Source organism: Typopeltis vanoorti, chromosome 3 (genome assembly GCF_054136105.1).
Source record: "Typopeltis vanoorti isolate ZY-2024b chromosome 3, IOZ_Tvanoo_1.0, whole genome shotgun sequence".
NCBI classification, from domain to species: Eukaryota; Metazoa; Arthropoda; class Arachnida; order Uropygi; family Thelyphonidae; genus Typopeltis; species Typopeltis vanoorti.
In genome coordinates, this window is record NC_143551.1 from 85,069,786 (window position 1) to 85,084,628 (window position 14,843).

The 14,843-nt window shown below is 36.9% G+C and overlaps 1 protein-coding gene across 1 annotated transcript in view; it reads left to right on the forward strand.

The window, feature by feature from the left end:
- The window catches only part of LOC150108343 (ataxin-10), a 173,154-nt gene that overhangs the window by 14,606 nt on the left and 143,705 nt on the right, over window positions 1-14,843 (forward strand). Inside the window, exon 4 of the mRNA XM_090390449.1 lies at window positions 11,449-11,554. Coding sequence (XP_090246575.1) covers window positions 11,449-11,554 — 106 coding nt within the window. The remainder of the gene's footprint in view (window positions 1-11,448; window positions 11,555-14,843) is intronic.

The window sequence follows — 14,843 nt, forward strand, 5'->3', positions numbered from 1 at the left end:
AAGTGGTATTAAGACCATAGGATACTGTGGTCTGTATCTCTTCCATGTTGTTCAAGGCCAGATTTCCTACTGATGATATAAGACTGGTGTCTTATATTCTTTTCTCCACTGAATGTTCAATTTGTCTGAAGTAAGAAAAGTGACAGTCACAAGGAACTTGGCAGATGCCAGGAAGAGTAAGAGTGGAACATTTATCTTTAGAAGATGGGAACCATTATGATAGTTTGTTGACTGGAATAAATGTAGTTCCTAGATTATACAACCATATTAACATTTTGGAGTGAAGAATTTAGCATTTAGACTCCCTCTGGTATGTGTTTCTTAGACTACTCTAAAGTTTTTGACTGTGTTCAGCATAATGAGAAAAATGGTGATGGGTTTCCTCAACACACTATCAGGTTGATAGCTAACTTGTAGAGGGAGCAAGAAGCCACAGTAAGAACAGGTGTCAGATTAACTGATTGGTTTCAGGTTAGAAAGAGTTAGGCAAGGACGTTTACTTTCTCCTCACTTGTTTAGTATGTATATGTAATATCTTCAGCTGTCTGCACCATTGTAAACTTATGTTATTTTTTGCCTATATGTTGTAACTTTATCTTTACTCTCTTCTATCTTAATTCTATTCCTAATTCTTTATAGCTTTACTCTAATGCGCTTTTTTGTCTCTTATCCTTTCTCATTTACTCTACTGCGTACTATGATTATCCACCTTCCGTATTTACTAGTCGAATGAATATGAATACTGGAAATTTATTTGTCAGACTGCGCCACCAATATATCATTTAATTGGCATAAGACTAAATAAAACCTCCGGTAGATTTCCCTCTCTCACGAGCGAAGTTTCTTTTATCAATGTTTACTTTAACAGTCGTGGTTCGTAAGTAATTAAACTGCATTTTTATTGCCTTAAATTATTTCCCGCTCACAAGTACGATTTATTTAAGAACAGTGCAGTTGTAAAATGAAAGATCAGGCAGCACTCTTTTAACAGATAATTAAAACACATTTATTTACAAATTATACATGAATTAAACAATAGGGAGATTTGCTTTCTCTAACCATTTATAAAATCTTTAGCATAAATTAGAACTTTTTACTTTAACACTAATTAACTTCTTTAACTCACTTTCTGCTTACAAATTCCTTATTAAACTTCTAGTTTACTTGCAAAGAGGTTAGCTAACTCTCTGTTAAGTTATCTTTATAATTTTTATATCAACTTCCAACATGCCAATTGATTCTCTTACTGACACTTCTTACTGCTATTAACCAAATTCTTAAAAGTCTTTCTATAACATATTATAAGAGGAATTGTACAAAAGTATGGAACTTACAAAGGCTCTGTATCGCACATTCAGTCAAAAGTTTTTCACATAAAGTTCTAAGGCAATTCTTTCATCTCAGATCTTGAGTTTCCTCAGGAATGTCTGGCTTCAGTAATATCTCATCAGGAAAATAGCGGACTGTGGACTGCGGTACTCATTCAGCTCCGGCAAAAGGTTGTTCTCCCACGGTGAAAAGAAAACCTCCAAGCGAAGCAGCCTCGGGTAATTTACATCGCCTTTTCTCCTCTGCTTTGGCTTGCCGAAAATGCCTGGACAACTGCCGTCTCCAATAGCTCGAAGTGCCGCCAACTCTCAACTGGGATCCTTCTCTCTGGCGTCTGGAAGCCTTTCTTTCTTCGGCAACGTCTGGAAGTTCTCTCTCTGGCCTGGAAGCTCCTCTTTCTAGCAACGAGTGGAACCGGGAAGTCCCCTTATGCTCCACTCAGTCTCCTTTTATTTTGCGATCTCACAACCTTACACTAAGGGTGGTAAACCCTAAGGAATTTGGCATGACGCTTTTATCTTCTTTTAAGTTTAACCCGCTGTTTGTTCTCCTCCGTGCAATATTTTGATCGTATTTTTCCGGGCACAGAAACTTGTCTCTAAAACTAGTGGACTTCTTTGATACTTTGCTTCTCCTTTTGGGACAGAGGAAACTTCTCTAAACCTAGCGGCACTCTTAGATACTATCTTTAAAGGTGTTAGTGCAGTAAGCAACTCTTATATATAAAATTAGTAAACAACTTTTCCTGTTCTCTTATACATATACAAAGTTCCCCAGGGAAAGCATTGCCTTTGTTTTTGACGTTAAAACAGTAAATATATTCACTTCCCATGGGGTTAACTACATTAATAAAATACATACATACAAACAAGATTATTTTTGTAACAGTTCACATGAGAAGTGACCTCTGTAAAAAATCGATGTAAAATGCTTTGGTATTTTTAAGCTACATCGAGATTTTACATATATATGCTGAAGACATTGTGCATGAAGTTTTGGATGAGCTCAAGACAGGAATTAGGATAGGTGGTAGATTGATCAGTAATCTTAGGTCTGCTGATGATATTGAAGTCCTCTGTTATTACTGATCTTGTTAACTTTATCAAGAATTTGTCCTAGTTCTTCCTTGTCATTACAGAAAAGTTTGGTATCATCAGCAGACCTAAGATTACTGATTCAAGACAACGATTATGATTCTTAAAGGAAATACAAACAAGGAAGCTCTTGAGAAAGATGTGGAGAAAGAATTGAGGAAGTCAGCAAGTTGAGTACCTGGGATCCATTATTAATGCAAAGAATTGCTGTTCAGAAGAAGATAAGGAATGGCTAAAACAACAATCAGAGACTTATCTAAAATCTGGAGGGTTGGATCTATCTCCATGGGATCAAAGTTGAGGATTTTGGATGCAGTTCTTTTTCTAACAGTGACTTATGAATGTGAGACTTGGAACCCAAAGAAGTCAGATCAGAAAAAGATAGCTGCTTTTGAGATGTGGTGTTACAGAAGGCTATTGAGGATATCATATACTGAAAGGCATACAAATGAATGGGTGTTAGAAAAGATCAGTAGAACTTTAAGGGTCCTTAAGGATATTGACAAAAGAAAGTTAAAATATTTTGGACATATTGAAAGGATGGAAGGAGGACTTCTCAGAACAGTAATGGAAGGTAAAGTTTCTGGAAGAAGGGGTAGACAGTCGATGAGATGGATGGATGGTGTGTGAGGAGTGACTGATCTTCAGAGAGTTGAAGCCTCCAGAAAAGCATACAACAGGACTACATGGCGAGGACTGGTGTGGAACATCGCTGAGCATCAGAGTGACCATACAGCTTCTGTGGATGCCCAGTGAACAGATGATGACTAGATTATACTTCTTAAGAATTCTAGAAATCAGTTCTGAGATGCTGAAACTGATAGGGACTCTACATACTGTTTCCTTGTTATTTGAGCTATGATTATGAGAATCAAAAAAACATTCTGTTGTATAATCTGAGAAGCCATTGAGTTTCATATATTTCATATATCACAACTACAACAAGGACTGATTAAAAGTCCTTGTTGTAGTTGTTGTGGCATAGAGTATATAATGTGAGCACAGTGTGATAAAGTTTTGATAATAATTACTTGATGTCTACTAAAGGTTTGAGAGTGCTAGTTTAGTACTTGCATCAAAGAATTTGTCTATAACCAATATGAACACATTACCACCAATTAGTGAGAGGTGATCATGTGGTCTTGACTTGGGAGGTGGCTAAACGTGTGGAATTTTCAGTTAAGAGGGAGGGCATATGTGGAATTACAAGGCTACTAAGTATGAGAAGCTCTTAGGAGATTGCTTGGATTGATTGAGTGTTGATAGTGCATGGGAAGTGGAGTGTTTGAGGGAAGTAATAACAGACTGCATACTGAGAGTCAGGTGAATAAATCAAGTGGGAGTTAAATGGATGAACGCCATCATTAAGCTTAGAGCTACAAAAAAAAATAAAAATTTGTGGAGGGAATTTGAGGAGACCTGCAGGCACATGAGCAACACTAAGCACAGGCCAGAACAGTAACCAGTGTAGCAAGAAAGGCAAAAGAAGAGTATGAAAGGGAATTAGCAGTGGGCCAAAGATAACCCCAAAGAGTTGATTTGGTATGTTGCAAGTAAAAGGAAGAATGTTTATAGTAGAATGATTCTACTATTTTGCCTGATTCAGTTACCTCCCTACCATCAGCATTTATTAAAATCATTCTACCATAAACATTCTTCCTTTGATTGCAACAATGTCTCCATCTGGATGATATACTAAGTGAACACTTTGCAAGAGTATATCATCCAGATGGAGACATTGCAGTAACAAGAGAGGCAAAGACTTATATGGAAACTGAGATAAATGAACTGGAGGTGTAAAACATGTTACAGAACCTTGATGTGAATACAGCTATTGGATTAGACAGTATACTAGCTTGAGTTTTATGAGAAGATGCTAGGGAATTGGCAGCGTCTTTGACCACGTTGTTTAATCTAAGTTTTGGCTCTGGGAAAGAGGGGGGAAATAGTTCTGTTGCATAAAGGAGGCCCCAAGACTGATGTAGCAAATTACTGACTGATCAGCATATAAGGAGTTGTAGTCAAGTTACTGGAGAAGTTGGTCAACAGCAAAATATGGGAATTGATAGACAGAATTGGGATACTGTATGTGGTGGGAGGGACATGGTTTCATGAAGGATAGGTCATGCCTCACTAACTTGCTCACGTTTTATAGTACAGTGAAAGCTGAACTGGATGAAGGTAATGGGTTTACAGTGATACTGCTGGATTTTGCAAAAGCTTTTTACAAGATACTGCATGGAATTCTAATCAGTAAATTGCAGCACATGAGAATGGATATATACCTTTGGTGAAATGGATAAGAGGATAGTCTGATGGAGAGATATCAGAGAGTAGTTTATTCAGGAGCAGAGTCCAGTAAAAGGCCTGTGGCTAGTGCTATGCCATGGGTTTCTGTAAAGGATCTGAAAGGAACTATTCAGTTGTTTGCTGATGATGCAAAATTAGGTAGAGCAATAGTTAATACAGATGATGCTAAAATTTTGCAGGATGATTTGTCTGGGCAAATCAGTTTAATGTGGCAAAGTGCATATTATTCATTTTGGAGTGAAAACCGCCATATCCCTGTTTATATGGGATTTTTAATCCCGCAAGCAGGCAATCTGGCCTTGAGAACTCAATGCTTCTACAGACGTAAGATACACCAGGAGGCATAGGGTAACCACTTTATCCTTGTGTATGGTTGCGGTTAAATGGATAGAAAACCCTCGACACCACAAGATAAAAGAGGGAAAAAGGAAGAAAATTACCAGCTGTGTACTGCATTGATGGAACTGTACTCCAGGAAATTGATGAAGCCAGGGATTTCGGGTGTTAGTGGATAGGGCATTAAAGTTTAGAGGGCATATTGCAAAAGTGGCTAAAGCAGCTCATCAGATGTGACGAGACCTCAATAAAGGTCGAAACCGGTCTGGGTAGTGGCCCTTTCCTTAATGCATAGCATTATACATGTCCTCAAGGAGATGTGCTTTGCATTATGGGAGAAACTAAGACAAGGAGTGATGAGAGCTTAGTCCACCTTTACCAAGAGTTGCCTCAGTCCTGAAGGTACTTCAGGTGCAAACTTTGTTTGTTTACACTTGGATAAAGGATCAAATTTATTACAGGTCATCAGATCAAGTAGTTACTGAAGACTACCCTGACAAGCAAAGCCAAGACAGTTTTTATACCTGTTTATGGAGACTATGACATCCCATCTTGACTACTACATGCAGATCTGGTTACCTGGATTTCTTTGGGGATGAGTAGGAGGTGGAGAAGATCCAGAGGTGAGTGACTAAGATGGTATCATGTCTGTAGAATACACCTTATGTGGACAGGTTGAAGAATTGTGTCTTACAGAAATTGGTTGACAAGGCAGAAAAGGGGGATATGATTGAGACATACTAATTGCTGAAGGATTTTTATAAGATTAATACAGAAGAAATTTTTCAGAACAGGTCTGGTGGTGGGAGAACTAGGGCCATCCTTGGAAACTGAGCAAGAGTGTAGTTAGCAGGGGGCTGTCAGGACTAGATTTTTTGCTTGGAGAGTGGGGAATGAATGGAATAGGTTGCTAGAGTCTGCTGTGGGTGCCATGACTGTGAATGAGTTCAAAGCAAAGTGTGATAGTGCACGAATGTTGGATAGTACTTAGCATGATATTTAGGGTCTCCCTTGAGTATAAGGACTGCATGAAGTAGCCTATAATAATAATAATAATTCCCTCTTTTGAGAGGAATGGTGAGCAGATTGTTGTTGAATCCAGTGAAGGTGGGCGTTCGATAAATGGAAGCAATTAGTTCACCTGATGATGAGCAGAGGAGTAGGATGGCTAAGAAGGATAATTTTTTTTTTTTCTATTTCCATAGTGAAATTAATTTGTGGATGTAAATTGTTTATGCTTGCTAAAAATGCAAGTAATGTTGTGGGGCCAGATTGCAAAAATGTCATCTATATAATGTACCCCCAAAAAAAAAGCTGGGATGTATGGAAAAGAAAATGATGTCTTCTAAATGTTGACATTTAGAAGAGAAGTTGATGAGAGCAGGAGAGTGGACTTCCCATTGAAGATCCTTCAACTTGTCTGTAGATTCTGTTTGACAAAGAAAATAACCAGAGTGAATGATAAAGTCAGATAATTTCACTATATCTAGCAGAAAAGCTTGATTCAATTTGATTTTTTTTTTTAATGGTGCAAAGACATCCAAGGTCATACTGCATGGACACAGGTTTGCAGCAGTACATTTGGCAAATGGTTAGTAGAACAATCAGAAACATCCATGCCCCTGGTGGGATTCTTTAACTGAACTCTTTAACATAGAGAAGTTTAGTTCATGAATGGATAACGATTGTATTATAATATGTATGTTGATGAATTTTAGAACATTAATGATCACTTGTATATCGATGCGCAAAAATGAGACTGGGATCAACACGTGCACGGTTCGTATTTATTTATACTTACACATATTCGATCTCGCTCCCGCCCTGCTGGCCTGGCAGGAACCACAACATCCGTTTATTGGTAAATACATCATTCTAGCCCACTTAATTGGCTTCCATAACTATTTTCATGACTTTGTTCCATCTTACAGAGCCTATTCATGTCACTGTTCCCACGATTCACTCTTAATTGCGTTGTCATTCACGATGGAGGTAATCCAAGTTAACCAATTTAAATTTACCCATACAATGATGTCTTATATTTTTCTATCGACCCCTGAGTCCGAATCAACCCCTAACAGTGTTATATCGACCCCTGGGGGTCGATATCGACCACTTTGGCGACCACTGATGTAGATTATAAGTAACAATGGGGATGGCATGTAATTCTACATACACCTAATTTTGCATCAAACCTGTATGTATCCTTCATTTCTAACTGCTAATTTGCAGCTTATATATATATCTTTATATAAGGTTACATTGACACTTATAGTTGATTTCATGCTTTGAACAATTTTCACTTGGTAACTTATCATATACCTTTTTGTAATTTCTCTTGATAAAAAAATATTCAAGAATATGAGAAGTATCTCCAGCTCTTTAGGTATGAAAAGCAACGAGAAACTGAATTGTCCAAAGGCAGCTAGAGAAGATGATACATGATGAGAAATGCTTAGACATTGAGGTATAAAAGTTTCCTGTGGATATATTGGATAAATCAGAAGGCTTGGTGAGGTCAAATTCCAGTTTATTGAAGTAGAGAGAGCTTATAGTATCAATTTAAAAGAGAAAAAAAAGGAAATAAAACTGTGTGTGAGAATTACAATGGATCTCTATATTGATTATTTCAGATAAGATTTGTGCAAGCATATGAGAAGAGTCTAAGAAAAGCTGTGGAACAGAAACTTTGCTTGAAATAGTGCTTGAAAGGAAGAGTTATGTTCAAGCCAAATATTTATTGTTAGGACTGAGATTTTTATGACAAATTCAGAAATAGTAGGAATATAATAAGGATTATATAAGTTATGTTGATCTGGAAAACACATATAAGTTGCCAAGAGAAAAGCAATTCACAACATTACATTTATATGATGCAAATTGGTCATTATACAGAGCAGTATACATAGCCTATATCTAAGGTGAGCAGCTAGAACTGAAGGATATGAAGGAAGGTGATTTGATATAAAAGGAGAGTGAGAAGTAAGCTCAAGGAGGCTATCTAATGAGCAATTCTGAGGAGAGAGTCAAAAGAAGAAGACTCAGAAGGTGGAAATTAGAAAGTTTGTGATGGAGGTTGGACCATCTAAGAATGACAACTACACATGAATTGTGGAAGAAATGGAATGCATGAGAGGAAAGAAGGATAAGAAAGCAAGACTGAACCAAAAGGTGCTAGAAAAGGGAGTGAATAATGACAGCTCTGTTGAAATAGCAAAATTATAAATCTGATTTTGCTATACAGTGGTGTCTTGGTTAACGATGGTAATCCATTCCAGGATTACCGTCATTATCCAAGGCATGATTCCCCATAAGATTTAATTGAAAATCGATTAATATGTTCCAACTCCTCCCCACAACCATAGTACATATTAAAAATGCAGATAAAACTCATTTAAAATGCCATAAAAATATGGTAAATATCATTTATTTATTATACAGTATATGTATTTGCTACAAAAAAATTAACATTAATAAAATGAATTGTTCATGAAATCTTCACCAGAAGAACAATTGGGCTCACTTCAGAGTTTTTTGAGAAATGGTCCTGTAAAAAACATGTCTAGGGTTGTTTGCTTCTGCCTCTTTTTTAAAATGTTTCTGAAAAACTGCATGGACTTTTCATTAAATAGATCTGCAGTTCTGATAACCTCAGATTTGTTTGGATTCCATTTCATAGCAACATTTTGAACTTCCTCCCACTTTGCCAAAACATTTTTGATTTCAGCAGTCGTAATTTGTTCTTTCTCTCCATCCTCATCTTCAGATGAAATTTCCTTTTCTTCACATTGCTGCTTGAAAAGTTCTTTTAGCTCATTAGTAGTCACTTCTCAGTCATGCATCTCCAATAATTCTTCAACATCTTCTTCCTCAACTTCCTCTACAAAGTTAACAGTTAAATTCGAAACGTGCAATTTTTGACTTAGTGCATTTTGCTTGTAAGGTGACGATATTAGATACAGCACTTACCATAACATACACTGCTTAGCAGCTTATAGATACAATGGTTATTATACAGATGAGATTTGATTTTGCCTTTTGATGCATGCAAACAAACAGTGACACTCACCCACTGATTTATTGTCTATATGAACCAACACATAAAAAATAAATGCTTAATACTAATTTTCACCGTAAAATGCATTTATAACCACAAATTTTAAAATAAAGCACAGTACGCTACAAGAAAAGAAACAATAAACGGAAAACGTAACCAGCTGGCTATGATGGGTCAAACATGGCTGAGCTTCACAGCTATGCAGTGTGGCTGTTCTCTGTTCAACAATGTCTTCCCGTGCGTGGCTGAGTGTGATCGGAAAATTCCGGTTTTTTAGATTGGATAGAGGTTCACATAATCGAGAGTCGCTAACCAAAGCCTGTATCGTTAACCAAGAGATTTTTTTCTTGCAGCCACTCATCATTATCTGAGGCTGTTGCTAACCAAGGCACCACTGTATACTTGTTTTGAGAAAACCTTATGAAAGAAATAGTGCTTGAAAGGAAAAGTTTCACTCAGGTATTTGCTTCAAGCTCCTAGTAAATTCAGTCATTCAAAATGTTAGACTCTCAACTATGCAGACTAATACCTGGAAATTGCATATATGGAAGGCCAGAATTATCGCCCTGTAAAGAATGTTTCAGAATTATTCTATGGATTGACAGAAATGCAGTAAATGCTGCATTGTGACTTAGGTGGAATTTCTCTGTGTATGTGAACTTGTGCTAACACCTCAAACCTGATTTCTCACATATAGAAATCAAGTGTGTAAGAACATGCATGAGTAACTTAATATATAAGTATTTATGCTCTGTTCTAGTTTACTTAATGGGACCTAAGATGTCACTATATGTTAACACTAGAATCAGAAGTAAGCTGTTTATGATTATTATTTTTTTTATGTGGTTCCCACTCACAGAAGCTTGTAAGCCCATAGTACATTAGTAATGTGAGTGGGCTATGGATTTTTTTTTTAAATTTTTTTATTAATTTATATAATTTTTTGTTTACTTTTTATATACTTTTTAAATATACTTTTTATTTATTTTTATATAGTCCAGAAACCCTGCACTGAAGAAGAAACATGGAACTTTTTCAAGCCACTTGAGAGGTCCATTAAGCAAATGGATGGAGCTGTCAAGGGGTTCATAAAGGTTAATAATTTTCTTAAGCTTCTGCTTCAACTTATTAGACCTTCTGTGGGATCATTTGCATAAATGTATGCATTTATACTCTTTGGTTGCATACAGTTTGTCACTGGTTCAGCATATTCAAGAAAAATATGTTTTTTATTTATTTTATTTTTTTAAATTTATAAACCACTCACGGTAATTTAGCTGATGATTCATTTTTTCTGAGCTATGCCAAATGAAAACTATATAATTTTAAAAAAATTCTCCCTTTCATGTCAAAAAATTTGTTTTATGATAAAATTTTACACAAACCAGTGTTTGAGCAAACCATGCAAGGAACAAAAGCATTTTCAAAGTACACATGAATTTTGCATAGTTTATGGTCAGGCCTAGTGCAGTAGATGCGGAGGCAACCACCTGAAGATGTTTGGATAACTAAACATCTGGCTCTGGCCATGAGAGCTGCTAATAATAATTGTAGAAAATGTTGAGAAAATATTTCTTCAAAACTTTCTTTCCAAATTAATGGAAAAATTCTGCAAATGATTATTGTGTATAAAATACATGATGCTATCAGAATTATTATCAACATTATCAAGTGTTGATTTTCAGCAGTAATTTTTTTATGTCATCATCAAATTCCTGCCATGTACCCTCAAGGGATGTACAGGATATGATAGTACTACATGAAAAATTTACATCATTACTAACTTCCTATCTACAATTTTCCTCCAATTCAGTCTGTTACTTGTCAAGACTCCAACATTACCAGATCTTATATTTCTATCATCTAAGGCACTTTGTACCGTATCAATCCACCTATATCTTGATCTTCCTCTGGGTCGTTTTCCTGCCAACTTGGCAGAGAACACTTGTTTTGTTAATCTTTCTTTGCCCATTCTGTTTAAGTGACCATACCACCTGAGATTAACTCTGCTAATGCATTCCTGGATGCTGACAATGTCAAGTTCTTTCCTAATATAATCGTTTTTAATATGATATTGCAATTGATGCCATCTGTTCATGCCTCTAATCTTTCTCAGGACTCTCATATCTGCAGTCTCTAGTCTTTGGTCAAGTGTTTTACTACTGACCCAGCTCTCAGATCCATAAATTAAAACTGGTTTGAACACTCTTGTAATTTTTTTATGTTAAATTTTCAATTTAAGTTCTTTTTTTTTTTCTGTGCACAGTTTCTATACATATCTTTATGCATTTATAAATACTTTTGTTTTTCTGTTTCTGCTAGGAATCATTGCCCTGCGATGCTGTGTACAGTTCTTAGGCAACCTTGTTGTTCAGAATGAAATGACTCAGAATATTTTGTGGAATAGTTGTCATTTGGAATTTTTTAGGTAAGTTGTTTCAGGTTATTACCAAAACACATTCATATCTTAATACCTCACCTCCCCTTACATTTGATAATATTCAGATATCCCCCTCCCCCATGAGCTGACTTACATCTCTAGCCTCTCCTGGCATAAACACAACATATCCATAGCCTTCTCTACCTCCAAAAACTGTGTCCTATTTTCTGCTCAGATCGTACACTACTTCACACTTGTGTAACTTTTAACAATGTATAAATCATAAATCTTCTCAGCCTTAGAATACTGTTCTTATGTTTGGGATGATACACCAGAAACCTCCCTAAAATACTTGATGCTGTTCAGAAAAATGGTAATCTTCACACTTGTGTAACTTTTAACAATGTATAAATCATAAATCTTCTCAGCCTTAGAATACTGTTCTTATGTTTGCGATGATGCACCAAAAACCTCCCTATAATGCTTGATGCCATTCAGAAAAATGGTAATCCAAATAACTGATGACCTACTCCCTCTCTGTTCCACAGATTCACTCCAATCACTTTCTCATGAACATTCTGTTTCTTCTTATGCCTCTGCTTATAGGTATTTTCATGGGTGCTGTTCTTCTGAACTGGCATACTATCATTCCTTCTCCTCCCTCTCTCTCTCTCTCTCTTTTTTTTCCTTTAAGCCTCTAAACACACAAGGAAATGTCACTTAATCCATAGTTCATTTCCTACCTATGATCTTTCAATAATTTGATTTCTTGTATGCAGGCAATCTGTTGTAGAAAAATTGCTCCTCATATGGCTGGTTTGGTTCTTGTTAGCCAGAGATTCTGTTTTCAGTAGCTCTAATGAACAACTCTAATGAAGAAGAGAGTGAAGAATTCTGTGAAAACTTATAAACTGTTTTGGACTGCCTACCAAGGAGAGACATACTGTACATCTTAGGAGACTTAAACGCAAAAGTGGGAAAGAGTATGAGAGTCAGGCCAGAGTGTGGCATGTTTGGCCTGGGTGAACGTAACACCCATGGTGAAAGACTGTTGGAATTTGCCCATGCTAACAGATTAGTTATTACCAATACCTGCTTCCAGAAACATTCACAACAGACTTGGACATCTAACATTGATAAGTCAAGGTACCAGATTGATTACATCCTGGCTCTCTAGCGGTGGAAGACAAGCATCTCTGATGTGCATACTTGTCCTGGAGCAGATTGTGGTACAGACTATCAGCTGGTAAGAGCCAAAGTAAGACTAAGACTCCGAAAACGTCCAGGTCAGGCACATTCCACTAGATTGGATGTTAGAGTAATTCCTAGTGGATTCACAGAAGAAACATCAACTCGGCTGGATGATTTTTTGGAGACCAATGAGGAAATCTCACCAGAAATGCTTTGGGAAGAAGTCAAGATGATAATACAGGATGCAGCGAAGACATATCTCGGCCCAATAAGAAAACCAAGAGACTCATGGATAGCAGATTCAACATGGGAACTAATCAAAAGAAGGCGGTTGGAAAAACAAAGAGATACAGGGACCGAAGTGTACAGCAGATTACATAGAGAAGTCAGAAGAGCCATCAAGCAGGACAAGGAAAAGTTCTATACTAATAAATGTGAAGAAATAGAGTTCCAGATGAGAAGGCATAATTATTAAAGGATGTTTTATTTAGTTCGTGACTTAAAGCACAAGTTTAAGCCTAAATTGAATGTCATCAAAGACAGGAATGGATCATTACTAACAGAAGAGTTGGAAATCAAAAACAGATGGAAAGAATACTGTGAGGAACTGTACAGCAGAGTGGATAAAGAAAATGTGGAGTCCTCTTACCAAGAAAATTTTGATTTGGAACCTCCTCCACTTAGGCATGAAGTTGAAAGAGCAGTCAACAGCAATAAGGCCCCAGGTGCAAATGAAATTCCAGCAGAGTTAATTAAGGCCACAGGGGATGGAGGGATAAGAGTGTTTCATAGATTGATTACAAGGATATGGGAGACAGGATCATGGCCTAAAGACTGGAAGAAATCAGTTTTTCATACCACTACACAAGAAAGGTGATATGAAGGCATGCAAGAATTATAGAACTATTAGTTTGCTATCTCATGCAAGCAAAATTTTATTAAAGATCATGCTAAATAGGATTGAGGCCAAAGTTGAGGCAGAGATGCCCGAGGAACAAGCAGATTTTAGGAAAGGTAGGGGCACCTGAGATCAGATCCTTTGCCTTAGACAGATCATAGAAAAATATAAAGAATTCAGACTCCCTCTGGTAATGTGTTTCTTAGACTACTCTGAAGCTTTTGACTGTGTTGAGCATGTGAAACTGTGGGAAGTAATGAAAAGAATGGGTTTTCTGCAACACACTATCAGGTTGATAGCCAACTTGTATAAGGAGCAAGAAGCTATAGTAAGAACAGGTGTTGGATTGACTGACTGGCTTCAAGTTGGAAAAGGAGTTAGACAAGGATGTTTACTTTCTCCTCATTTGTTTAGTATATATGCAGAGGACATCATGCGTGAAGCATTGGATGAGCTCAGGACAGGAATTACGATAGGAGGTAGATTGATCAGTAATCAGAGGTACGCTGATGATACAGTACTCCTTTGTAATGACATGGAAGAACTAGGACTAATTCTTGACAAAATTAACAAGATCAGTAATAACAGAGGACTTCAACTCAATTCTAGCAAGACAAAAATCATAGTTCTCAAAGGAAAAACAAATAGAGAAGCTCTTGAGAACCAAGTGTATCTTAATGGAGAAAGAATTGAGGAAGTCAGCAAGTTTCAGTACCTGGGATCCAGAATTGCTGCTCAGAAGATGTCAGAAAAAGGTTAGGAATGGCTAAAACAACAGTCAGAGACTTGTCTAAAATCTGGAAGAATGGATCTATCTCCATGGGAACAAAGTTGAGGATTTTAGATGCGGTTGTTTTTCCAACAGCGACTTATGGATGCGAGACTTTGAATCTAAAGAAGTCAGATAAGAAACGGATATCTGCTTTTGAGATGTGGTGTTACAGAAGGCTGTTGAGGATGTTGAGGATATCATATACTGAAAGGCATATACAAATGAATGGGTGTTAGAAAAGATTTGTAGAACTTTAAGGCTCCTTAAGGATATTGACAGAAGAAAGTTAAAATATTTTGGACACATAGAAAGGATGGAAGGAGAACTTCTCAGAACAGTAATAGAAGGTAAAGTTCCTGGAAAAAGAGGCAGGGGTAGACCATCAGTGAGATGGATGGATGGCGTGTGTGGAGTGACTGATCTTCAGAGAGTTGAGGCTGCCAGAAAAGCAAACAACAGGACTACATGGCGAGGCC